The sequence below is a fragment of the Salvelinus fontinalis genome, chromosome 26 (assembly GCF_029448725.1).
Source record: "Salvelinus fontinalis isolate EN_2023a chromosome 26, ASM2944872v1, whole genome shotgun sequence".
Taxonomy (NCBI): domain Eukaryota; kingdom Metazoa; phylum Chordata; class Actinopteri; order Salmoniformes; family Salmonidae; genus Salvelinus; species Salvelinus fontinalis.
The window spans coordinates 29,070,168-29,096,668 of NC_074690.1; the positions used below are offsets into that span (position 1 = coordinate 29,070,168).

A 26,501-nucleotide genomic window follows, 5' to 3' on the forward strand; every position below is an offset into this window, starting at 1 on the left:
GGAAGAGGTTTGCAACCACCAAGACTCTTCCTAGAGCTGGCCACACAGCCAAACTGAGCAATCAGGGGAGAAGGTCCTTGGTCAGAGAGGTGACCAAGAACCGTATGATCACTCTGACAGAGCTCCAGAATTCATCTGTGGAGATGGAATAACCTTGCAGAAGGACAACCATCTCTGCAGCAGTCCACCAATCAGGCCTTTATGGTGGCCAGATGGAAGCCACTCCTCAGTAAAGGCACAGCCCGCATGGAGTTAGCTAAAAGGCACCTAAAGGGCTCTTAGACAATGAGAAGCAAGATTCTCTGGTCTGATGAAACCAAGATTGAACTCTTTGGCCTGAATGCCAAGCGTAAATTCTGGAGGAAACCTGGCACCATCCCTACGTGAAACATGGTGGTGGCAGCATCATGCTGTGGGGATGTTTTTCAGCTGCAGGGAATGGGAGACTAGTTAGGATCGAGGGAAAGATGAACGGAGCAAAGTACAGAGAGACAAGACAACGCAGGAGTGGCTTCGGGACAAGTCTCTGAATGTCCTTGAGTGGCCCAGCCAGAGCCCAGACTTGAACCCGATCAAACATCTCTGGAGATACCTGAAAATAGCTGTGCAGCGACAGTCCCCATCCAACCTGACAGAGCTTGAGAGTATCTGCAGAGAATTGGAGAAACTCCCCAAATACAGGTGTGCCAAGCTTGTAGCGTCATACCCAAGAAGAGTCGAGGCTGTAATCACTGACAAGGTGCTTCAACAAAGTACTGAGTTAAGTGTCTGAGTACTTGTGTAAATGTGATATTTAAATATATATATATATTAGAAACATTTTCTGATAACCTGTTTTTACTTTGTTATGAAAAAGTAAAAGTCAAGAGGTCAGAATACTTTCTGAATGCACTGTATACTTAAGTATCAAAAGTAAAAGTATAAATAATTAAAAATTCCTTCTATATTAAGCAAATCAAATGGCAAGATATTCTTGTTTTTTGAATTTACGGATAGACAGGGACAAACTCCAACACTCAGATATAGTTTACAATCAAAGCATTTGTGTTTAGTGAGTCCGCCAGATCAGAGGAAGTAAGGATGACCAGGGATGTTCTCTTGATAAGTGTGTGAATAAGAAAAAATGTATGGTGTAAAAAGTTATTATTTATTATTTTCTTTAGGAATGTAGTGAAGTAAAAGTAAAGTTGTCAAAAATATAAATAGTAAAGTACAGAACAATTGTGTAAAAATATATATATACATGACAACGAGAAATAGACGGTAAATTAATATTATAAGATATATTTGTAAAATCTTTGACCATCTGGAACATGTTATGTTGTAAAGATATGTACAGTTGAAGTCGGAAGTTTACATACACCTTAGCCAAATACATTTAAACTCAGTTTTTCACAATTCCTGACATTTAATCCAAGTAAAAATTCCCTGTCTTAGGTCAGTTAGGATCACCACTTTATTTAAAGAATGTAAAATGTCAGAATAATAGTAGAGAGAATGATTTATTTCAGCTTTTATTTCTTTCATCACATTCCCAGTGGGTTAGGAGTTTACATACACTCAATTAGTATTTGGTAGCATTGCCTTTAAATTGTTTCACTTGGATCAAACGTTTCGGGTAGCCTTCCACATGCTTCCCACAATAAGTTGGGTGAATTTTGGCCCATTCCTCCTGACAGAGTTGGTGTAACTGAGTCAGGTTTCTAGGCCTCCTTGCTCGCACACGCTTTTTCAGTTCTGCCAACACATTTTCTATGGGATTGAGGTCAGGGCTTTGTGATGGTCACTCCAATACCTTGACTTTGTTGTCCATAAGCCATTTTGCCACAACTTTGGAAGTATGCTTGGGGTCCTTGTCCACTTGGAAGACCCATTTGCGACCAAGCTTTAACTACCTGACTGATGTCTTGAGATGTTGCTTCAATATATCCACATAATTTTAAATTCCTCATGATGCCATCTATTTTGTGAAGGGCACCAGTCCCTCCTGCATCAATGCACCCCCACAACATGATGCTGCCACCCCCGTGCTTCACGGTTGGTACCATTTTTTTCTGAGGTCTTGGCTGATTTCTTTTGATTTTCCCATGATGTCAAGCAAAGAAGCACTGAGTTTGAAGGTAGGCCTTGAAATACATCCACAGGTACACCTCCAATTGACTCAAATGATGTCAATTAGCCTATGAGAAGCTTCTAAAGTCATGACATCATTTTCCGGAAGGCACAGTCAACTTAGTGTATGTAAACTTCTGGCCCACTGGAATTGTGATACAGTGAATAATAAGTGAAATCTGTCTGTAAACAATTGTTGGAAAATTACTTGTGCTAGGTACAAAGTAGATGTCCTAACCGACTTGCCAAAACTATAGATTATTAACAAGAAATTTGTGAAGTGGTTGAAAAACGAGTTTGAATGATTCCAACCTAAGTGTATGTAAACTTCCGACTTCAACTCTATATGTTTATTAATTGGTTCAGCCAAGCATTCCCCAACACGCAGGCATGGGCTGGAAAAAAGGTGTCTGGAAAAAGTGAATTCAGCTTTACAATGGAGCTTCCTCAGGAACACACACAGACACGTTTTAACCATAACTTTCCATGTATGAACTTCCACAACAGAAAGACCTGAACACCGTGTGCACTGTCAATGTAGAGTTCTTATTGTTTAAGAGAATAGTGCACAAAGTAATGGAGTATCATGACATCCAACATCACTGGAGAGGGAGAAGAGGTAAGGCCATAGCATAATATAATCTCATTGAAGACTAAATGTTATTTTCATGATTTTACTTTCTCTGTTGATTCGACTCTTGCTGCGTGTGGTCTGTGCAGTATTTTTCTGGTGGATGTGTTTTGATACTGTCACTGTCATGTTAGGGAATAATTATCCAAGGTGTCATTGAGGAATCACCAGTAAACTGAACCTGAACAAAAGCAGCAACCAGAGGTTGCTATAGTTACAGAGATACGTAATAATATTCCCGGTATTAGCTGACTAACACCCAGTTTTAGCCTAATTAAACACTGTCAAGTGGGGACCGCTAAGCTTAAATATTTCAAACAGGATAAAAGACAAGGGGGAGGACAAGGCTCTCGAGTGGTATTACTATAGAAACGGTATTACATAAATGGATTACAAACCCATTTCTTGTAAACTCATCAATTAGTCAGCAACTTTCATAAGCAGAGAAGATGTCTGAACTCTGAAGTGTTTAAGTCTTACAACAAACACTAAGCATATTTCCTGACAACTATGACCACATCATGATGAACTGTAGGTCTGGGCTATAATCCAGAATTACATACTATACACTATAGTGTCAGATTATATTAGGCTATATGTGGACTTTCTGTATCATATTTTGTTTCTTCAAGCAGCTGCACATCGAAGTAATAACATCATGTGAGCTGAGATTTGATACAGCACACACCCCTAGTGAATAACAGGTGAATAACTTGATACCAACTGACCTAGGGTCTATTTTGGGTTTAGGAGCTACTGTGCACTCAAATTATATAACAGAAAACAAATTATTCCTGCCTATTTAACTGGTTATGATAAATCAACAATAAATAGGTTTCATAGCCAAGATAGAAGCACTTGGGAAACCTGGCTGAAATTCTCAACAGCTGTGTACATGTGCACCCCTGCCTGCCCCGCCCTCCTCCTGAGGAGGCTTCACAGCACATTGCACATGCCAGAATGGGTTCCCTCTCGCCCCTGGCTCCTCTTACCTAATTCCAGTAAGGTAAACAGTCAAGCTTCACTACAACAGGACTCGTACGTGTACATGGGTCTCTGACCTGCCACTGTCTCTGCCTCCTGTCTCATTCTTTCTTCCTTTATAACCTGAGTATAATAGGACGTCTTGCTGATTTAAACTCACACACAGTTGATATCTAACTGGGTTGAAAATAGAAAAGCTGTGATAGAGAGGACCTGAATTAGCTATATTCTGATTACAAGCCCAGCTTTCCTCTGGAATCAAAGAAGGACCCTCCTTGAACTTAGTCTGTGTCACACCCTTTGTTGATGTGTTTTTCCTCCATGCTGGGTTGAGGATATCCTCTGGGCTATGCCGCTTGTATCCCCTTTGTTTAAAATCTGAAAAGGTTAGGGGACCATTTCCGGACTTGCTCCAGTCTTTGGCTGATTACTGCTTTAGGCCTGCCTGTGTTAGATCGGAAAGATAGCAATCATCTCCCAGCAAACCTCACATTCAGATTGGAGTCCGTTTTCCAGCAGACCCTTAACCAACGAGGGATGGCTTTCTCGTGGGATAGGCATTGTTTAGAGCAGTAGGGAAATATATGTTGAACATAACCTATAAGAGTCTTCTCTCGGTGACGCTTTTGTCCCATCATTGAATTCTTTCCTATATAAGATTTGCAAGTATACTACAACAGGTATGTTCTTACGACACTGTAGCTTTGTGTAGATCTATGCCACTTGTTTCCTGTGACATCATCTCCCGTACAACCCGCACACACACACTCCGCCCTTCTAGCAGAATTCTAAAAGTCATTTCTGCTTAACCGAAATGGCCTTCATCAAAGGCATACCTTTAGGTCCACTTAAAATGTCAACTTCAATGTTTCACAGCATTCTTTGCCTGAAGTTGTGCTAAATGCTACGCAATAATGTGGACAGGACATTAGTCATTAGTCAGGATGAAGTAAACACAGGTTTTGCATGTTCTGAGTAAAGCATTTAAAGCAAGTATCTTTATAATTTTGTCAAACTGCTCACCTACACAGCCTGCCATCTGTATGGAACAGAATGTCATAAATTGTTATCTACCTTACAACAACCTCTCTAGAGACGTTTCAACAATGCTCATCCTGGTTCCAAAGCCGAATGCCTGATGTAGGGCAAGTGTTCAGTTTTTACTCAATCATCAGATGAATATTTGCTATTGATAAGTAGACCTATTGCATTCACATTTTGTCAACTCACAACCAATGAATGTGGCATATCGACCATTGCATATCATAATACTGGACATTAAAACCTCTTAAACGTTAAGTCCCCTATTTAAGGGACTTTGAGTGGTTCTGGACCGGTTCCGACAAACAAAGGAGTGAACTCCCCTGGCTGTGAACCTCGCAGCTCCGCTTACAATATGGCATACGAAACGGGAGACTAGCGCTTGCAGCAAACGCTGTCTCATCTCGCTGTAAGGTTCTCAAATGGATTTAGAGCACTCAACATGGAAAAATACAAAATCCTTTCGTATAATTGAAACAAGAGCACTTTCTATTGGTCACAGACGGACGAAATCACCTTGGGCTTAAAAGCTGAAGTTGTAATGAGTCAGCAGGCATTTGAATGGCATCTGTGTGTCACGCTGCAACTAGCTCTCAGAGTCTCACGTCAGAATTGACGTTCATCCATCTTTCTCAACCATCAAATTATGAAGTTGTTGCAAATGTCAAATTTCAAAGTGTTTAAAGTTAAGTTTAGGCATTAACTCCAAATGTTTAAGGTTAGGGTTAAGTTTCGTATTAACTCAGAAATCTTAAGGTTAGGCATTAATTCGGAATGGTTAAGGTAAGGGTTAAGGGTTGGGATAGGCTTAAAACACTAAAATCTCAAAAACAACGTTCTATTGCTGGATTCAAACTTGCAACCTTTGGAATCAGAGGTAGATGCTTATAAAATGTTATTGATTGCATACACATATTTAGCACATGTTATTGCGGGTGTCGCGAAATGCTTATGTTCCTTGCTAAAACATTTTTGCAGATTTATACAAATTTTAAAACTGAAATATAACATTTACATAAGTACTCAGACACTTCACTCAGTATTTTGTTGAAGCACCTTTGGCAGCGATTACAGCATTTGGTCTTCTTGGGTATGACTCCACAAGCTTGGCACAACTGTATTTGGGGAGTTTCTCCCATTCTTCTCTGCAGATCCTCTCAAACTCTGTCAAGTTGGATGGGGTGCGTTGCTACACAGCTATTTTCAGGTCTCTCTAGAGATGTTAGATCGAGTTCAAGTCTGGGCTCTGGCTGGGCCACTCAAGGACACTCAGAAACGTGCCCCAAAGCCACTCCAGCATTGTCTTGTCTGTGTGCTTAGGGTTGTTGTCCTGTTGAAAGGTGAACCTTCGCCCCAGTCTGAGGTCCTGAGCGCTCCGGAGCAGGTTTTCATCAAGGATCTCTCTGTACTTTGCTCCATTAATCTTTGCCTCGATCTTGACTAGTCTCCCAGTCCCTGCAGCTGAAAAACATGACCACCATGCTTCACCGTAGCGATGGTGCCAGGTTTCCTCCAGACCTGACGCTTGGCATTCAGGCCAAAGAGTTCAATCTTGGTTTCATCAGACCAGAGAATCTTGTTTATCATGGTCTGAGAGTCTTTATGTGCCTTTTGGCAAACTCTAAACGGGCTGTCATGTGCCTTTTACTGAGGAGTGGCTTCCGTCTGGCCACTCTACCATGAAGGCCTGATTTGTGGAGTGCTGCAGAGATGGTTGTCCTTCTGGAAGGTTCTCCAATATCGACAGAGAAAATCTAGAGCTCTGTCAGAGTGACCATCGGGTTCTTGGTCACCTCCCTGATCAAGGCCCTTCAACCCCGATTGCTCAGTTTGTCTAGGCGGCCAGGTCAAGGATGAGTCTTGGTGGTTCCAAACTTCTTCCATTTAAGAATGATGGAGGCCACTGTGTTCTTGGGGATCTTCAAAGCTGCAGAAATGTTTTGGTACTCTTCCCCAGATCTGTGCCTCAACACAATCCTGTCTCGGAGCTCTACGGACAATTCCTTCGACCTCATGGCTTGGTTTTTGCTCTGACATGCACTGTCAACTGTGGGACCTTATATAGACAGGTGTGTGTCTTTCCAAATCCTGCCCATTCAATTGAATTTACCACAGGTGGACTCCAATCAAGTTGTAGAAACATCTTAAGAATAATCAATGGAAATTGGATGCACCTAAGATCAATTTTTGAGTCTCATAGCAAAGGGTCTGAATACTTATGTAAATAAGGTATTTCTGTTTTTTCTGTTTTTTCTTTCTAAAAATGTGTTTTCACTTTGTCATTATGGGGTATTGTGTGTAGATTGATGAATCCATTTTAGAATAAGGCTGTAATGTCACAAAATGTTGAAAAAGTCAATGGGTCTGAATACTTTCCGAAGGCACTGTAAGCAATATAACAATTGAGATGGACAAACCACGGCATAAGGCCGTAATTTAATAAACCGTCATTTAGATTAAAACTTTAATGAGCAAGCGGTCAATATAACTATTTGTTCAGCACTTTTGAAATGTACAGTGACAAAATTGATAACACATGCTATTCTTACTGTATTCTCCCTGTACACCAAGTCAAAACTGTAGGCTAAATTCTGAGGGGGAAAGGGACCCCTTCAGAAAAAACACGGTCGAACCATGACGTCAGTGATCTTCAGATTGGAGCTCTAGAAAGAGAGCAGAGTTCCCGACTTGGAATTCCGAGACGGAATTTTCCCAGTACAAGTTTTTTTTTTTTTTCACAGTTGTCTTGAAAGCACTGAAGTGTAAGATTTCCCAGTTCAGAGTTTCCAGTTGTTTTGAATGCTGCGTGTGAATGTTTATCCTTTTAAGCTTGGAAAAGAGACCCTTTCAGACAGATGTTTTAAATCCTTAAACCCAGGCTTGGACCACATACCATCTCCACCAAATAGCAAGCAGGGGAAGCAAGATAGTGATTGCTTTGTGACCTTGCAGTTAGCCATTGTTTCCTTCCAAACCCTTCATTGTTGAATTTGCGATTTCCGACTTGTTGTGAAATGTTTATGTCCAATGGACAATGAGCACCGATACATTTTACTCATAATTTCTCTTCATCTGACAAGGATTGAAAATGATTCGCCAGTAGATTGTCGATGTGATTCATGACGATAATTGCTTGTTTAGCTTGCTAGCTAAGATTGTGAAAGTATGATGTTGACATGATCAGTCCAATCAAAGCTATGGTAGATATAATGTGATTTGAGGTAATTTTATCTGTGGCCAATGACCTTGAGCCTTCTTGGATGGGCACTTCTAATGTAAATCTATGGCAACACCCAAGGGTGCTTGAACTGCCTAGCTTGCCCTGTAGTTTCTGCGGTGACGTTTTGTCCCCATGAGTGACAGAACACTGAGCCAATCACGGCGCAACTAGAGAAGATTATCAACGCCTCTGCTATGTATTTTGGCTGGCTGCCCCTTTACCACAAAAAGCACTGAGCTAGGCTGAAACACCTGCATTTTGGAGCCACCTTACCACGTCTGTATGGGGCTTTATTAACTCAAGGATTTTTGTTTTGTTTTACATTGATTGCAAACTGATATGTGACACAAATGAATGCCGAAATAACTTGCAAAACAGGTGGGGCTCTGCCTACAGACAGTCTGACTCCAGACTAAATCAACACTGAGTGATATAATGAATAAAGTAGATTAGAACTGCTCTCTCATTGGGTCTGCCTGCTTTGAGATTCTAAGCCCTCATATTCAAGATGTTTAGGTGATACCACTTTTCATAAAAGCAAACTCCATGGTTGCCTTATCATTCTTAAGTCATACATGGTCAAACGTTTTATTTTTCTATCCACATTTCTGGATTCTCTATTTACAACATAGTAAGGCACATACCTGTTTCATTGAAAAAAATCAGAGTTCAGAGTTGTGTGTTGTGCATCTTCAGGCTTCTTGCTGATGGAGGTAATTTAGGTAACATATATACATACCAATGCTGAAGTGGTCTGTACTGGATCTTTGAATACAGTATACAGGGACAGTTAATGTTGCTTTTGTATTCGTGTGCTCGCTGCATGAATAAACAAATGTGCTGAGTTTTGAACTCATGACCGGAGATGAGTGCAGCATAGACTGTCACCCATTGAATTGTTCAGGACAAAACAACTTTCTAAAGGTTCATGGAACAGACAGCTATGATTACTCATCACGTTAAATACTGTTGTACACATCATGCATGGTCATCAAAATCATATCAAAGTTTATTGGTTGGTTACACAGATTTGCAGGTGTTATAGCAGGTGCAGTGAAATGCTTATGCTACAAGCTCCAACAGTAGAATGGCTCGCAAATACACAAATAATCAAAAATCGAAACAGGAAATCAAGAAATAACAGAATGAGTCCAATTAACAATCCAGGGGTAGATATATTAGTGAGCATGTGTCAGAATCCATGTAAAAATGGTTGATGTTGTTTTTTACTTGTGTGTTTGTGTTTGAATCCAGATATCTGAATATTTCATACATCTTTAATATCTGTTTTACCAATAGAGTCAGGAAACAACAACCCAAGACTGTCATCACCTGAGGATGTAAAGCGCCTCCACAGACAGCAGAACCTAGAGAACCAGAACCACCACTCTGAGCCACACTCCCCTAGCACTGCCCCCAGAAGGTACAGCATCGGAGGGCAAGGGCACCGCAGCACCAGGGACCCCCTGACTATGCAGCACGCTGACATAGAGAGGAAGAAAGAGGTGTTCCTGGAGCACCTGAAGCAGAGGTATCCTCACCATGCTGCTGTCATCATGGGCCATCAGGACCACCTCATGGGCCACCAGGACCACCTCAGAGATGTAAGTGAATATATTTTTTAAATAATTTGTTGGTTCTGATTTCCCTGCATAGTGGCCTGGAGAATAGCCTAATGTAAATTATGGAAATAGAAAGGTGAATAAACATTCTCAGTAAAACAGCATAAAGAATGGACCATAGGATTAGCCTATTGTCCATCCTACCTGAAATAGCAAGCGCTCTGTGTGTATATATAGCCTTTGCCGCGTCAGGGGGGAGGTGCCGTGCGCGCGCTTATGCTAGAAGTGTGGACATGCACTCTACCATGTGGTAAAAATAAACTTTGACTGTTCTGCAAGTTTGACGGGTAAGTCCAGACCCGCATGTGTGCTAGGTGGGGTTTGTTTCCATGGCAACACCTGATGTCGCTTCAAGTTCAAGGAGAGCTCATTTTACAAACGAACGCCGTTTTGTTGGAGTCATTGCGAAAGAAGCCTCCTGTTTTGTTCGGAATTGAGTAGAAGGGCGCATCGCATGTAGCGCGCTCTCACCTTGACGCATTTCATATCAGAGTCTACATTTTAAAGATGGATGTTAATCGTTTCCGATTGAGGCTTTGATATTTACGTTCAGGTAATTTATCATTGAAAGTACATAAGACTACCTTACCTACTTTACCCTCAGTTGTGCAATTATAGTAGATATAGTGTAGATGTTTTTAAAGTAGGCTAGTGAGAACTTGTTGGTGGTTTGCAGATGAACTTGTTCGATAGTTCGATAGTTCGATAGGGCGGCAGCGTAGCCTAGTGGTTAGAGCGTTGGACTAGTAACTGGAAGGTTGCAAGTTCAAATCCCCGAACTGACAAGGTACAAATCTGTCGTTCTGCCCCTGACCAGGCAGTTAACCCACTGTTCCTAGGCCGTCATTGAAAATAAGAATTTGTTCTTAACTGACTTGCCTAGTTAAATAAAGGTAAAAAAATATATATATATATGAGGATAGCAGATACCCGCAATAGCCTGCCCTACACACTTCCTAGTCCGTGTAGCCTATGCTACCAGTAACGTTAAATCTATTATTTTGTATTTTTTTCTTTCCCCATTTCAATATAGTCTAGCGCCTGTATTGTATAATTGCCTTAATTTTGCTGGACCCCAGGAAGAGTAGCAGCAGCGAATGGGGATCCATAATAAATACAAATACACCCCAAGCACATCAATGTATATTTGCATTAATTGTTTCAGCTGCTGATTGGCTGACCGCCATTGTTTCGGTAAAAAGCTGAGGGATGGGGCTGTACAAATGTAACCGCTCTTAAATTAATAGACAGAGCTATGGATGCAAGGACTGGCCATCCGTGATATACTAATTATAGTTTTAACCATGTTTTGAGTCTTGTTTGTCTGTATTTGCTTTGCTTACAAACATTGGAGTAAAACAGGTACGACAGTTGAACTAAGCTCATAAGGCATTTATAAATTATATTCAAGAGTCAATGGGTACATATCATAAAGTCCAAAAATTGAGCAGTGTAACCATAGCCCTCTTCTTATGTGGTAAAGTCAACATTGCTGTGGGAGTAAAATGCTCATCCATCCACCTGTTACCCAGTGTGATCATTCTAATGGTCTGCAATAAAAGGGAGGGGTTGAGGATAAAACATTTGTCAATTGCGTTCAAAGACCTGGCATCTCACCAAAGCAGATGGATCATGGTCTGGTCTCTCTGGTCACTGCCCATGCTTCTGCCAGCGATTAGAGGAGATCAAAGTGGGCCATTTGAGCAAACTAATGCTTGGACCCAGCTTTCATCCCTAGTGGGCTCACTGTGCTGCGCTCTCCCCTCACTTCACTTATAGTAACATTTTGAATAGTAACTGAGTGCTACCTTATGGTGGAAAGGTATGCAATTGTAGATGGGGTCCATACGTTTTGGGGGCACAGTTGAAAGTGTTTTTGTTCTAATGAACTCTTGACAGGCTGAGTCCATCTTGGTCTGAGAGGCTTGTAGCTGAACAAAGTGGAACTTTTGTTTTCACCCCTCAGAAATGGCAAGGTCCTTCTAGAGGGGACCTTTTACAAGCTTTTGCTAATCAGATCGGTGAGTCCCACTTTAGTGACACTGGCTTAAACATGTACTAGCTACAATGTGCTACATTTACTTTGTTGCATTATTGTGTAAGCTGTAAGCACTATCACAATGTGAACCTGTCATTATACTGTAGTTACACTGTACCTGTCTGTAATTATTATGTGTGGTACATGGTTTTACTCCCACTTTTTTTAAATAAAAAAATAAAAATGTAACCTTTATTTAACTAGGCAAGTCAGTTAAGAACAAATTCTTATTTACAATGACGGCCTACCCCGGCCAAACCCGGACAACGCTGAGCCAATTGTGCGCCTCCCTATGGGACCCCAATCACGGCCGGATCTGATACAGCCTGGATTTGAACCAGGGACTGTAGTGACACCTATTGCACTGAGACCGCTGCGCTGCTCTGGAGCCACTTACTAAACAATGGGGCAGTCCTTTTTGTTCCATAGCCAAGTTAAAACCCCAGTGTAGGAGGAGTCTGTAAAGTCTTGGACTTGTAGGTGCCTTAAACTCCAGCACAGGTAGCTTCTCTAGCTGGCCTAATCTTCAAATGCATTATAAGCACAAATATCTTAAACTCATATGGTCAACCTGATGTGCATGACAGTTAAATCCGATAATTATCATGCCCATTTTCAACTGAAAATCTTGTGTGTTATTTGAGGTAGGAAATGCTGAACATATTTTCTGCATGATGAAGTAAATCTGCTGGGAAGAATAACCATATGTAACCAGTATGTTTTCTAGCCAGTAGCCACACTTCAAGTTATCAGACTGCTTTTAGAGTATATTTGAATAACTAAACAAATGCTTTGCTCTGAGCTCAAATTTGCCCTCACGTTTTTACTATTATTGGGAAGACCTTGCCATTATGGGACAGAATGGAGAGAGCAATACTATGTTGATAGAGAATAAACATGAGGCAAAATGTACGTATTGTTATTCAGTGTTCATTGTTCTTATGGTCATTTGGATATCGTTACTGGATATCTTTATGAGTATAGAGATAAAAAACCATTTCAAAAAAGACATGTTCAAACAAGGATAATGTTGACAAAGACATAGAATAGTTATGTTGTAATGAGATGCAGAGTTGAACAGAATCTGAGTAAACATTGAAACAAAGCATGTGTACTAATACTAGGCTATACTGTATACAGTACTGTGAAAAATTATTTTCCCCCTTTCTGATTTTCTCTGTTTGTGCATATTGTTGATCCTGAATGTTATCAGATCTTCAAACAAAACCTAATATTAGATAAAGGGAACCTGAGTGAACAAATAAAATAGAAATTGGATACTTATTTCATTTATTTAATGAACAAAGTTAAGCCACACCCAATGCCCATGTGCGAAAAAGTATTTGCCCCCTTACACTCAATAACTGGTTTGTGCCACCTTTAGCTGCAATGACTGCAACCAAACACTTCCTGTAGTTGTTGATCAGTCTCTCAAATTGCTGTGGAGGAATTTTGGCCCACTCCTCCATGCAGATCTGCTTTAACTCAGCAACGTTTGTGGTTTTCGAGCATGAACTGCTCCTTTCAGGTCCTGCCACAACATCTCAATTGGGTTTATATCTGGACTTTGACTAGGCCATTCAAAAACGTTACATTAGTTGCTTTTAAGTCATTCTGATGTAGACTTGCTTTTGTGTTTTGGACCATTGTCTTGCTGCATGACCCAGCTGTGCTTCACCTTCAGCTAACGGATTGATGGCCTGACAATCTCCTTTAGAATTCTCTGATACAGAGCAGAATTCATGGTTCCTTCAATGATGGCAAGTCGGTATGAGGTTCTTACTGTGGAATTCAGTGTTTGGCGTCCAAAAAGTTGACTCAAAGTTTGTCAGAAAGCACCTGGAAGCACCTGAATGGTTGTCAACACTCCTGGAAGTATGTTCTATGGACAGATGAGTCAAAAGTGGAATTTTGGGTCCTGTCAAGTCTGGCGAAAACCTAACACTGCACTCCACAGTAAGAACCTCATACCAGCAGTCAAGCATGGTGGTGGTATTGGGATGGTTTGGGGATGCTTTGCTGCCTCAGGACCTGGACAACTTCTGCTCAGTATCAGAATTCTAAAGGAAAATGTCAGGCCACCCGTTCATGAGATGAAGCTGAAGCGCAGGTGAGTCATGGCTGAAAAGCAACAAATGTAAAACTTTTCAGGCCTAAACCCGGTTGAGATGTTGTGGCAGGACCTGAAACAAGCAGTTCATGCTCGACATGTCACTGAGTTGAAAGCAGATCTGCATGGAAGAGTGGGCCAACATTCTGATCAACAACTACAGGAAGTGTTTGGTTGCAGTCATTGCTGCTAAAGGTGGCACAAACCAGTTATTGAATGTAAGGGGCATTGGGTGTTTTTACTTTGTTAATTACATAAATAAAATAACTACCGGTATACATTTTTTGGGTTATTTGGAAACTCAGGTTCCTTTTATCTAATATTAGGTTTTGGTTGATATCTGATAACATTGAGTGTCCAAAAGTTTTGACATTCAGAAAGGGGGCAAATACTTTTTAATGGCGCTGTATGTAGATTTCATGAATTAAACGTATTTCCTGTGCATAAAATAATGTAATGATTATTATGCCAGTCAAAGTGAAGTGGACAGGGCACTCTGATCCATAGAGCTGCCTGAGGTGGTTATTCACCAGTGTTTCACCATAGCCCAGTCAGTGCCAAGCTTAAAATGTAAATGCAGTGAGTGACTCAGTGTGTGTGTGTGTGTTTGTATCGGGTTGCAGATGTCCCCAAAAGTCCCCCTACAGATGCAGGATGCATCAGGGACACATTCACATCACACGTGATTGATTGGGCACAAAATGGTAGCAAAATCCTTTTGTTTTTAAATTTGAAGGGTTGTTGGTGGCTTTTGAACTCAAACATGTCCCTTCTTTTGGATACATGAAACATACAGAACCAGTCCATTATATCTGGGTTTTTTTAACAAGAATTACAAATTTGTAGTTGACTTAAAGACTTACTGTGGGTGTGCGTGCATGTTTCACAGTCATGTACTGGAAGTAGACATTACTTAAGGTTGAATACACCACATCTTTGACTACAGGATTTTAGTGAGTGTGTGCTGGTAACTGTTCCTCAATTTTTCATCCCTCCTTCTGCCTCTCCAGATCAGGAGCCCCCAGCACTCGGTCAGCCCCCCGCCCGGTGTAGGGGAGCAACTGGAGCACCTATCCGTGGTCTCTCTGGAGTCTCTGGAGACCATGTCAGAGGGAGATTGTCCTGCTGCCTTCACCCGGGGCTGTCGGGCACGGGCCAGCCTGCCGGTGGTCCACTCTGCCAACCAGACCAGCGACAGATCACTGGGTAGGTACTATGGAGCTGTCAGGACTTTTCTTTCTTGCAAGCTCTGTGTCACACAGGCTCTCAGTGTGTGATCACATGCTTTCTCTATCACTCAATTTCTCACACAATCACTCTCCTTGAGCACTCACATGTTTTCTCTCTCTCTCTCTCTCTCTCTCTCTCTCTCTCTTCTCTCTCTCTCTCTCTCTCTCTCTCGGTGTGGTTACAAACAAGTGTCCTCCTCCTGCACCTTTCCAGGTGTGCTGTACCTGCAGTACGCAGAGGAGACCAAGCAGATCCGGATGCCCAATGAAATCACCAGTGGAGACACCGTCAGAGCTCTGTTTGTGAGTGCCTTCCCCCAGCAGCTCACCATGAAGATGCTGGAGTCTCCCAGTGTGGCCGTCTACATCAAGGATGACACAAGAAATATATACTACGAGCTAACTGATGTCAGGTGAGTTCATCTAGCTATATTCATGACTTTACTTAAAAAAAAAATGAATTTTCCCCTCCAATAAGCATGTTATGCTAGTCTATAGTGCAACACTTGAAGGATTACAGGGTACAGTAATATGATACTACCTAATGCTACTCTATGTTGAGGTTGGGCAAAAAAGGGATTGTCAAGCTTTGTGTACAGCACCATGTATTCTACTATATAGTAATACAGTAAATTATGTCCCATCTATGCTGTTAAAGCAGTCCATCTTTTAGTATGAATCTTGAAATTACAGGGGAGGCTTACAATTAATTTTGTCTCTACTTTGGCATTTCAGCGTCCAAAGCGCTGCATGAATAATACTCCACCTCCTGCTCTTTCAGTTTAGGCAGGGAGCCATAAATGTGGTATTGTTGAGGAAACTAGAGAGGAGGCCAATGTCTGAGCGTGTGCTGCTGATAACGGGGTGTCTGTCTTGATCACACCCTAATCTGTACAGACACTCCTCTACAGTAGACTGATGAATATAGTACCGGGAAGGTTTCCAGTTATACACTGTTAGGCTGTTAGATTGTGACGACCTGTGTTTACTTCAACCAGTGTAACTTTGACGTGTCTTTCTTCTTTCCAGAAATATCACACCTGGCTGCTGTCTGAAGGTGTACCACAAAGACCCTGCACATGCCTTCAATCGCAGCAACGCAAGATCCAACAATGCCGACAGCAGGGTTAGTGAAGCCTGACCTTGCACGGCAACACAGCCAAGCACACAAACTCCCCTAAGTCGCCTAAATCTAGCTGTCTAGTGCAATATTTTTGACATCAAGGAAGCTTCCGCTCCTAAATCTCTAACCAGGGGACAGTGGTGAAAAAGTACCCAATTGTCATACTTGAGTAAAAGTAAAGATACCTTTATAGAAAATGACTCAAGTAAAAGTGAAAGTCACCCAGTAAAATACTACTTGAGTAAAAGTCTTAAAGTATTGGAGGACAAGTACATTAGAGTGTCTAGTTTGAGAAACAGACGCCTCACAAGTCCTCAACTGGCATCTTCATTAAGTAGTATCTGCAAAACACCAGTCTCAACGTCAACAGTAAAGAGGCTACTCCGGGATGCTGGCCTTCTAGGCAGAGTTGCAAAGTAAAAGCCATATCTCAGACTGGCCAATAAAAATAAAATATTAAGATGGGCAAAAGAACACAGACACTGGACAGAGGAACTCTGCCTTGAAGGCCAGCATCCCGCAGTCGCCTCTTCACTGTTGTTTTGCGGGTACTATTTAAGGAAGCTGCCAGTTGAGGACTTGTGAGGCCTCTGTTCTCAAACTAGACACTCTAATGTACTTGTCATCTTGCTCAATTGTGCACCGGGGCCTCCCACTCCTCTTTCTATTCTGATTAGAGCCAGTTTGTGCTGTTCTGTGAAGGGAGTAGTACACAGCGTTGTACGAGATCTTCAGTTTCTTGGCAATTTCTCGCATGGAATAGCCTTAATTTCTCAGAACAAGAATAGACTGATGAGTTTCAGAAGAAAGGTCTTTGTTTTTGGTCATTTTGAGCCTGTAATCAAACCCATAAAATCTGATGCTCCAGATACTCAACTAGTCTAAAGAAGTCCAGTTTTATTTCTTCTTTAATTAGCACAACAGTTTTCAGCTGTGCTAATATAATTGCAAAAGGGTTTTCTAATGATCAATTAGCCTTTTAAAATGATAAACTTGGATTAGCTAACACAACGTGCCATTGGAACACAGGAGTGATGGTTGCTGATAATGGGCCTCTGTACGCCTATGTAGATATACCATAAAAAAATATGCCGTTTCCAGCTACAATAGTCATTTACAACATTAACAATGTCTACACTGTATTTCTGATCAATTTGTAAGGGCTGTCTCTCTCCTCATCCTCGGACGAGGTGAGGAGAGAAGGATCTTCAGACCAAAATGCAGCTTCAGGGAAATAAGCCATCTTTTATTTTAAATACGACGATGGCAACACGAAACACAAAACACTTTCAAATTTACAAAACAAGAAAACGACGTTGACGAAACCTGAACATAAACTTACATAACTACACGTAAACTCACGGACAGGAAACAGACGACATCGAAACGAAAACGAACAGCCAAACAGTCCCGTATGGTACATACATCGACACGACACAGGAGACAATCACCCACAAACAAACAGTGAGAACGCCCTACCTAAATATGACTCTTAATTAGAGGAAAACGCAAACCACCTGCCTCTAATCAAGAGCCATACCAGGCAACCCAAAACCAACATAGAAACAGATAACATAGACTGCCCACCCAAAACACATGCCCTGACCATAAACACATAAAAAACAACATAAAACAGGTCAGGACCGTTACAGAACCCCCCCCTCAAGGTGCGAACGCCGGGCGCACCAGCACAAAGTCCAGGGGAGGGTCTGTGTGAGCAGTTGACCACGGTGGTGGCTCCGGCTCAGGACGCTGTCCCCACACAACCATAGTCACTCCCTGCTTCTGTGTTCCCCTCCCAATGACCACCCTAAAACTCACATCCCCTAAATAAACGGCCAGCACCAGGAGAAGGGGCAGCACCGGGACAAGGGGCAGCACCGGGACAAGGGGCAGCACCGGGACAAGGGGCAGCACCGGGACAAGGGGCAGCACCGGGACAAGGGGCAGCACCGGGACAAGGGGCAGCACCGGGACAAGGGGCAGCACCGGGACAAGGGGCAGCACCAGGATAAGGGGCAGCACCAGGATAAAGGGCAGCACCGGAACAAGGGGCAGCACCAGGACAGGGGGCAACACCGGGACAAGGGGCAACACCGGGACAAGGGGCAACACCGGGACAAGGGGCAACACCGGGACAAGGGGCAGGTCCCGGCTGATATACTCTGGCAGATCCTGGCTGAGGGACTCTGGCAGGTCTATGCAGGCTGACGGCTCTCGACGCTCATGGCAGGCTGACGGCTCTCGACGCTCATGGCAGGCTGACGGCTCTCGACGCTCATGGCAGGCTGACGGCTCTCGACGCTCATGGCAGGCTGACGGCTCTCGACGCTCATGGCAGGCTGACGGCTCTCGACGCTCATGGCGCTCTGACGGCTCTCGACGCTCATGGCGCTCTGACGGCTCTCGACGCTCATGGCGCTCTGACGGCTCTGGCTGCTCATGGCTCTCTGACGGCTCTGGCTGCTCATGGCTCTCTGACGGCTCTGGCTGCTCATGGCTCTCCGACGGCTCTGGCAGCTCATGGCTCTCCGACGGCTCTGGCAGCTCATGGCTCTCTGACGGCTCTGGCTGCTCATGGCTCGCTGGCGGCTCTGGCAGATCCTGTCTGGTTGGCGGCTCTGGCAGATCCTGTCTGGTTGGCGGCTCTGGCAGATCCTGTCTGGTTGGCGGCTCTGGCAGATCCTGTCTGGCGGGCGGCTCTAGCGGCTCCTGTCTGGCTGACGGCTCTAGCGGCTCCTGTCTGGCGGATGGCTCTGTAGGCTCATGGCAGACGGGCGGCTTTGCAGGCTCATGGCAGACGGGCGGCTTTGCAGGCTCCTGGCAGACGGATGGCTCAGACGGCGCTGGGGAGACGGATGGCTCAGATGGCGCTGGGGAGACGGATGGCTCAGATGGCGCTGGGGAGACGGATGGCTCAGATGGCGCTGGGGAGACGGATGGCTCTGGCCGGATACGGCGCACTGTAGACCTGGTGCGTGGTGCCGGAACTGGAGGCACCGGGCTAAGGATAAGCACCTTCCTACTAGTGCGGGGAGCAGGGACAGGGCACACTGCATTCTCAAAGCCCACTCTATACCTGATGCGAGGTACCGGCACTGGTGACACCGGGCTGAGGACAAGCACATCAGGATTAGTAGGGGGAGAAGATACAGTGTGTTTAGGGCTCTGGAGACGCACAGGTGGCTTAGTGCGTGGTGCCGGAACTGGAGGCACCGGGCTAGATACACGCACTACAGGGAGAGTGCGTGGAGGAGGAACAGGGCTCAGGATACGCACTGGTAGCCTAGTGCGTAGTGTAGACACTGTAGGTACTAGGCTGGGGCGGGGAGGTGGCGCCGGAAATACCGGACCGTGGAGGCGTACTGGCACTCTTGAGCATTGAGCCTGCCCAACCTTACCTGGTTGAATACTCCCGGTTGCCCGACCAGTGCGGGGAGGTGGAATAACCCGCACCGGGCTATGTAGGCGAACCGGGGAAACCATGCGTAAGGCAGGTGCCATGTATGCCGGCCCGAGGAGACACACTGGAGACCAGACGCGTTGAGCCGGCCTCATGACACCTGGCTCAATACCCAATCTAGCCCTACCAGTGCGGGGAGGTGGAATAACCCGCACTGGGCTATGCACTCGTACAGGAGACACCGTGCGCTCTACTGCGTAACACGGCGCCTGCCCGTACTCCCGCTCTCCACGGTAAGCCTGGGAAGTGGGCGCAGGTCTCCTACCTGCCCTTGGCCCACTACCTCCTAGCCCCCCCCAAGAAATTTTTGGGAGTTACTTACGGGCTTTTTGGGCTTCCGTGCCAGACGCGTTCCCTCATAGCTCCGGTTCCTCTCTCCGGTAGCCTCTGCTCTCCTCAGTGCCTCCAGCTGTTCCCATGGGAGGCGATCCCTACCAGCCAGGATCTCCTCCCATGTGTAGCAACCCTTTCCGTCCAATATATCGTCCCATGTCCATTGCTCCTTCTTTTCTTGTCCCTTTCTCCGTTGACTCCGCTGCTTGGCTCTGGTATGGTGGGTGATTCTGTAAGGGCTGTCTCTCTCCTCATCCTCGGACGAGGTGAGGAGAGAAGGATCTTCAGACCAAAATGCAGCTTCAGGGAAATAAGCCATCTTTTATTTTAAATACGACGATGGCAACACGAAACACAAAACACTTTCAAATTTACAAAACAAGAAAACGACGTTGACGAAACCTGAACATAAACTTACATAACTACACGTAAACTCACGGACAGGAAACAGACGACATCGAAACGAAAACGAACAGCCAAACAGTCCCGTATGGTACATACATCGACACGACACAGGAGACAATCACCCACAAACAAACAGTGAGAACGCCCTACCTAAATATGACTCTTAATTAGAGGAAAACGCAAACCACCTGCCTCTAATCAAGAGCCATACCAGGCAACCCAAAACCAACATAGAAACAGATAACATAGACTGCCCACCCAAAACACATGCCCTGACCATAAACACATAAAAAACAACATAAAACAGGTCAGGACCGTTACACAATTTGATGTTATTTTAATGGACAAAAAATGTGTAAGTGACCCCAAACTTTTGAACGGTAGTGTACGTACTGTACGTATCAAAAGTAAAAGTCTAAATTATTTCAAAATCCTTATTTTAAGCAAATCAGATGGCACCATTTATTTTTTTATTATGGATAGCCAATGGCACACTCCAACACTCAGACATTATTTACAAACGAAGCGTGTGTTTAAACACATGCAGAGGCAGTAGGGATGACCAGGGATGTTCTCTTAATAAGTGCATTAATTGGACTATTTTCCTGTCCTTCTAAGCATTCAAAATATAACAAGTACTTTTGGGTGTCAGGGAAAATGTATGGAGGAAAATGTACATTCATTTATATAGGAATGTATTGAAGTAAAAGTAAAAGTTGTCAGAAATATAAATAGTAAATTGCAGATACCTCAAAGAACTACTTAAGTAGTACTTCAAAGTAAATCTTCTTTGCACCTCTGCAGGGGCCCGTAGCTCATCATGCTGAGACACACAGGGATAAAAGCAGCCTTGTTTATTCTCGACTGTAGCAGAAGCAGGATCAGAAGCAGGATCAGAAGCAGGGTTTTTCTTATGTGTTTGGGTATACCCTAAAAAGCAGTTATGATGCCCCTCTGCATTGGTTTCCTGCTGATGTTGAGATTCCTAGTCAGAGGAACCAATATCCTGGAGCCTCTAGAATCCACTGGGCAGACGATCTTGATGAAATTTGATCCTTTTTAGGAAATGTCAGTCTTTTTACTATTAGCATTTTTTTGTTTTACTCTGAGGTATCACGATCAAGCTTTCTGTTTTCAGGAACTCCTCTCTCACATGACAGGAATCTCCTGTAGTACCAGTCAGTATACCATGATCCTGATAATATGATAAACTCACTCTTCTCATAACTGTCTTTTATCCAATAATCACATTAGCCATGTTATAGGATCACTATATTGGACTGAATTGAAACCATGCTACATGTATTAATGTAATATCTACTGTGTCGATCCTTTCGAGGCAAGCTCCCATTCTGGATTAGAAATGACAAGTATTTACAGTAGAATTTTCTGTACTTCTATTACAGCAACAAAATGTCAATGACATAGTTACATTAGGATATTATTGACCGCCACTGATTTAGTTCATGTCATATAGAAAGAAAGCCAGAGTAAATGTCACGGCCGTTAAAAGAAGAGGACCAAGGTGCAGTGTGGTGAGCGTACATTTTCCTTTTTATTAATAAAAATGACGCCGAACAAAACAATAAACACTACAAAAACAAACCGTGAAGCTAAAGGCCATGTTCCCTAAACAAAGTCAACTTCCCACAAACACAGGTGGGAAAAGGGGCAGCCTAAGTTTGGTTCTCAATCAGAGACAACGATAGACAGCTGTCCCTGATTGAGAACCCTACCCGGCCAAAACATAGAACTAAAAAACATAGAACATAGAATACCCACCCCAACTCACGCCCTGACCAAACCAAAATAGAGACATAAAAAAGATCTCTAAAGTCAGGGCGTGACAGTAAAGTAATACCAGAGCCACATAAGATGTGTCTCAACAAACTGTTGAAAGTCATATGATATTGTATCTTGTTTCTTTCTCCAGATAGTGGCTGTCTACAATATAGTGACATAGTCCATATGTACATATTCCTCAATTACCTCAGCTAACCGGTGCCCTCGCACATTGACCCTGTACCGGTACCCCCTGTATATAGCCATGCTATTGTTATTTTACTGCTGCTCTTTAATTATTTGTTACTTTTATTTCTTAGGTTTTTTAGGTATTTGTCTTAAAACTGCATTGTTGGTTAAGGGCTTGTAAGTAAGCATTCCACTGTAAGGTTGTATTCGGTGTATGTGACAAATACAATTTGATTTGATTTGAAGCTGTGTTTGGATATGTCTGACAAAGAGTACCGTGTGTTATTCATATCCTGCTGCATTACACAATGGCATATTTGCATTATATTTCTCAGCAGCTGTCAGGGACTGGGCACTGGATGGGGCCGTAGAGGCTTGAGAAGAGTCTCTCTTTTCCAACTATCAGCTTTATCACAGAGCCAGGGTGCCATGAGGGATTGGGAGGCATCTAATCCTACTGGGAAAGAGCTCAAATTCCTTCGGTGGGTGTTGTTTTCAGCACGTTGTTTTGTGGTCTGAGAAGTAATGCAGAGGGATCCGATGTCCTGTTGCTCTGTTGTTTTCAGAGCGGCCTGTTAGATTGATGGATAGACTTACCGCGTCGAACCTCCACCAGAGGAAGAGCCTGACTGATCATCCTCAGATTGATCCTCCGATCTACTTGATTTAACTCGCACCTTAAATCAGGCTCACCTCACTGTATGATCAGAGTATTTACGTGAGTTTAGTGGTAGCGCAGATCTTCTTCTCCTATGAGAGATCACCTCAGATATAGATAGACAGAGACTGTTAGGCCCCATGGATGAAAGATGATCTCACTTTTGCACTGGTCTGGAATGCATCGCAGCTTGAAAATGTGGCTTTGTTTAAGTTTATTACTGTACCCACTGGTGGTCAGCCCAGCATGTTGTTCCATAGATGAGGTATGTGTTTTGGGGTATTTCTGAGCAGATAACATTAATAATTGTAACGATCTTCGTTGGGAGAAAGAGAGGAGGACCAAAGCGCAGCGTGGTAAGTGTTCATGATGAATATTTAATGGATCAAACTGAACACTGAAATACAAAACAATAAAGTGAACGAACGAAAACCGAAACAGTTCCGTGTGGAACACACAGACACAGAAAACAACCACCCACGAAACCCAGGTGAAAAAAGGTTACCGAAGTATGATTCTCAATCAGAGACAACTAACGACACCTGCCTCTGATTGAGAATCATACCAGGCCAAACCAAAAAAAACAACATAGAAAAATGAACATAGATAACCCACCCAACTCACGCCCTGACCATACTAAAACAAAGAAATAACAAACGAACTAAGGTCAGAACGTGACAATAATGCCTTAATGTAAAAATATTTCCTGTTTGAGGCACTCTTGTTGTTTTATCACAGGATGAGCAAAGGTTAATGGGGGAAACAAGATTGAAAATATTTCCATTGTAGCAGGCCTAGAGGGTTTTTCAGCTGTCCCCGTAGGAGAACCCTTAGAAGAACCCTTTTTTAGTTCCAGGTAGAACCCTTTTGGTTCCAGGTAGAACCCTTTTGAGTTCCATGTAGAACCCTTTCCACAGACGGTTCTACATGGAACCCAAAAGAGTTCTACCTGGAACCAAAAAGGGTTCTATGGGAATAACCACAGAACCCTTTTGGAACCCTTTTTTTTATAAGAGTGTATGTTAAATGTCTATGTATGTGTGCTTTGTTGTGGAAATATTGTGGTATCAATGTTAAGTTCAAAAGGTCATGAAGATAATTCTGCTAGAATTATGCACAAAATACTATAACTATAGCAAACATAGCAGATGGCTTGTTGTGTATGAACGAGCTGCTCTCTTATTTGCATAAAAATACAATCGGTTTAATACTCCATTTCACTTTATTTGCGGTCGTTGTAAATGAGGTCACCTCTTTGACTCTAGGGTTAATACTGGAATATTCAAATTGCAGTTGTATCTGTTATGACACGCCGCCTTATGAAGGGGGAATAAACAATCCCAATGAAAAAGCAGAAAGCCAAGTTAGCCCACACCCCTCTTGCATCATGCAACCATTGTAGAACTCTTATCACTGTTCAAATCTGCTGAACTGCTGAAGGTAAAGCATGTAGCACGAGGATTAGGAAGAGTGTGAGTACTATAAGAAGTATATTCTTGATTCTACAGTCAACTATCAGGCTACTGTACTTTTGCTTATATTTGCTACAGTACATGATCTGAAGTGTATGTACACTCTTTAAAAAAGGTGCTATCTAGAACCTAAAAGAGTTTTTCAGCTGTCCCCATATGAGAACCCTTTGAAGAACCATTTTTGGTTCCAGGTAAAACCCTTTTGGTTCCAGGTTTAACCCTTTCCACAGAGGGTTCTATATACATACAACCTAAAAGAGTTCTACCTGGAACCAAAAAGGTATCTACCGAAGAACCCTTTTGAAACCCTTTTTTCTTAGAGTGTACAAAATAAATTATCTTCCTCAATTATTAGCCTACATTTGCTTAGATTAGCTGCAGTACAGTGATCTGCAGAGGGCTCTATGGTGCAACCATTTTACTCACATATGTGCCTATTTAAAAATCACCCAGATGATAATTGTTACAATGATTACTTCACTGTACCGCAGCCCGTGAGTGCCATGGAGAATACACTGTGCGCAGATTCATGATTGCCATGCTTGCACCATTACTACAAAGATTACTTTGTGTGCTCTTACATTTTTCAACTTTGGCACACACTTGCTCCTTGTAAAAAAGGTTAGCGTAAAGCCATGCTGTACGTTTAAACATCAACATTAATTGACTGTTTCACAGAAACGAGTCCATTTTATTTGACAGTATGATGATGTAAACAATCTTTTTGGATCGTTGTTGTGAAAAGGTTCTGAAGTGAGTACAGACAAAGAGGCAGATCAGGGAGAATTATGTGTCAATGCAATGGTCATGTTGGGAGTTCCTCATACTGCATATTGATCTTGTCCTGCACTCATAGTGAACACAACAAACGCTCTGTGTCTGCTCTGTACATGGCGAGGCATGACAGTGTTGTTTAGCTATGGTACCATTCAACCTTTGTGGATGTGGTTTTCCTCTCTGTTTCTCTCACACTCTGTATATGGCCTTTGTCAAAACAGATCCTCGTTCTGTCTGCGATTTGTCATTTTGAAGGTAATATTTTGACATGTATGACAGTCAGGGACAACAGAAGATGTTTTTTATAGATGTATTGTTGAGGACACAAACATACCGCTAACCTAATGACTGAGAATCTCTGCATAGCTCATCAAGTTTTGTATTAGCAGGCTTTTCTAGTCTCTTTCCATTGACTTTAAGATGATATGTTCTCTGAATTTCCTCCTGTCTACAGATACCAAGAGAGATACTGTATGGAAGTCATAGCCCTGTCCACACTTTACAATCCACCCGCATTCCTGTCCACGCCATTCAGGGGTCCATGTCTCCCCCCATGGCCCGCTCCATGCCCTCCTCCCCCTCCAGGATCCCCTATGGTCCCCAGGCTGGGGGAGGGGTGCCAGGCAGTGCCACCCTCCCCAGGGCCAGCATGTCCAGCGGGCCACCCAGCAGGTCCGTCACCCCCTGCCCCAGTGCCATCCTGGAGAGAAGAGACGTCAAACCTGATGAGGACCTGAGCAGTAAGAGTATGGCGCTGGTGCGTGCCGACGGGCTGTATGTCAACGTCACTGACCCCTACGCTGTCCAGGAGGGCCGGCTGAGTATCGCCTCCTCACAGGGGGGCAGCCACACGGGGGACGTGGTCGACATGGGTGGTGGCCTCCTCCGGGCTTCGGGCAAGTCCACAGCCTCCTATTCAGAGAACCCAGAGCAGCAGCACTCCCTCTACAGGCAGAAGTGTCGGAGGTATGGTGAAAACCAGGGACTACCGCCGTTCGGCACCAAAACCCCACCATCTTCCCCTCACAGAGTGAATGAGGTCAGGATGATTGACAACCATGGCCCTGTGGCCCCGGAGAGGGGGTCTCCTATTCGCCGGTCCCTGCGGAGGGAGAGTAATGGTAATACTGTGGAGGTGGTGAACAGGACCAGGGGTAGTGTGTCCTCTGTGTCCTCCTCTCCTGTGTTCCTGGAGTTCTCCCCAGGGCACCATGGGGACAAATTGTTCCAGGGTCACCTCACCCCCAATGACCCTCAGACCAGGTGAGACAAATAACAGAGAGCATGGCTGGGCAGTCTGAGGCAAACTACC

The 26,501-nt window shown here is 43.5% G+C and overlaps 1 protein-coding gene across 1 annotated transcript in view; it reads left to right on the forward strand.

The window, feature by feature from the left end:
• LOC129824059 (sickle tail protein-like) overlaps nucleotides 1–26,501 on the forward strand; it is a 58,684-nt gene that overhangs the window by 13,421 nt on the left and 18,762 nt on the right. The window contains 5 exon segments of the mRNA XM_055883352.1: nucleotides 9,288–9,592; nucleotides 14,769–14,964; nucleotides 15,202–15,400; nucleotides 16,017–16,113; nucleotides 25,644–26,452. Of these exon segments, the coding sequence (XP_055739327.1) occupies nucleotides 9,288–9,592; nucleotides 14,769–14,964; nucleotides 15,202–15,400; nucleotides 16,017–16,113; nucleotides 25,644–26,452 (1,606 nt within the window).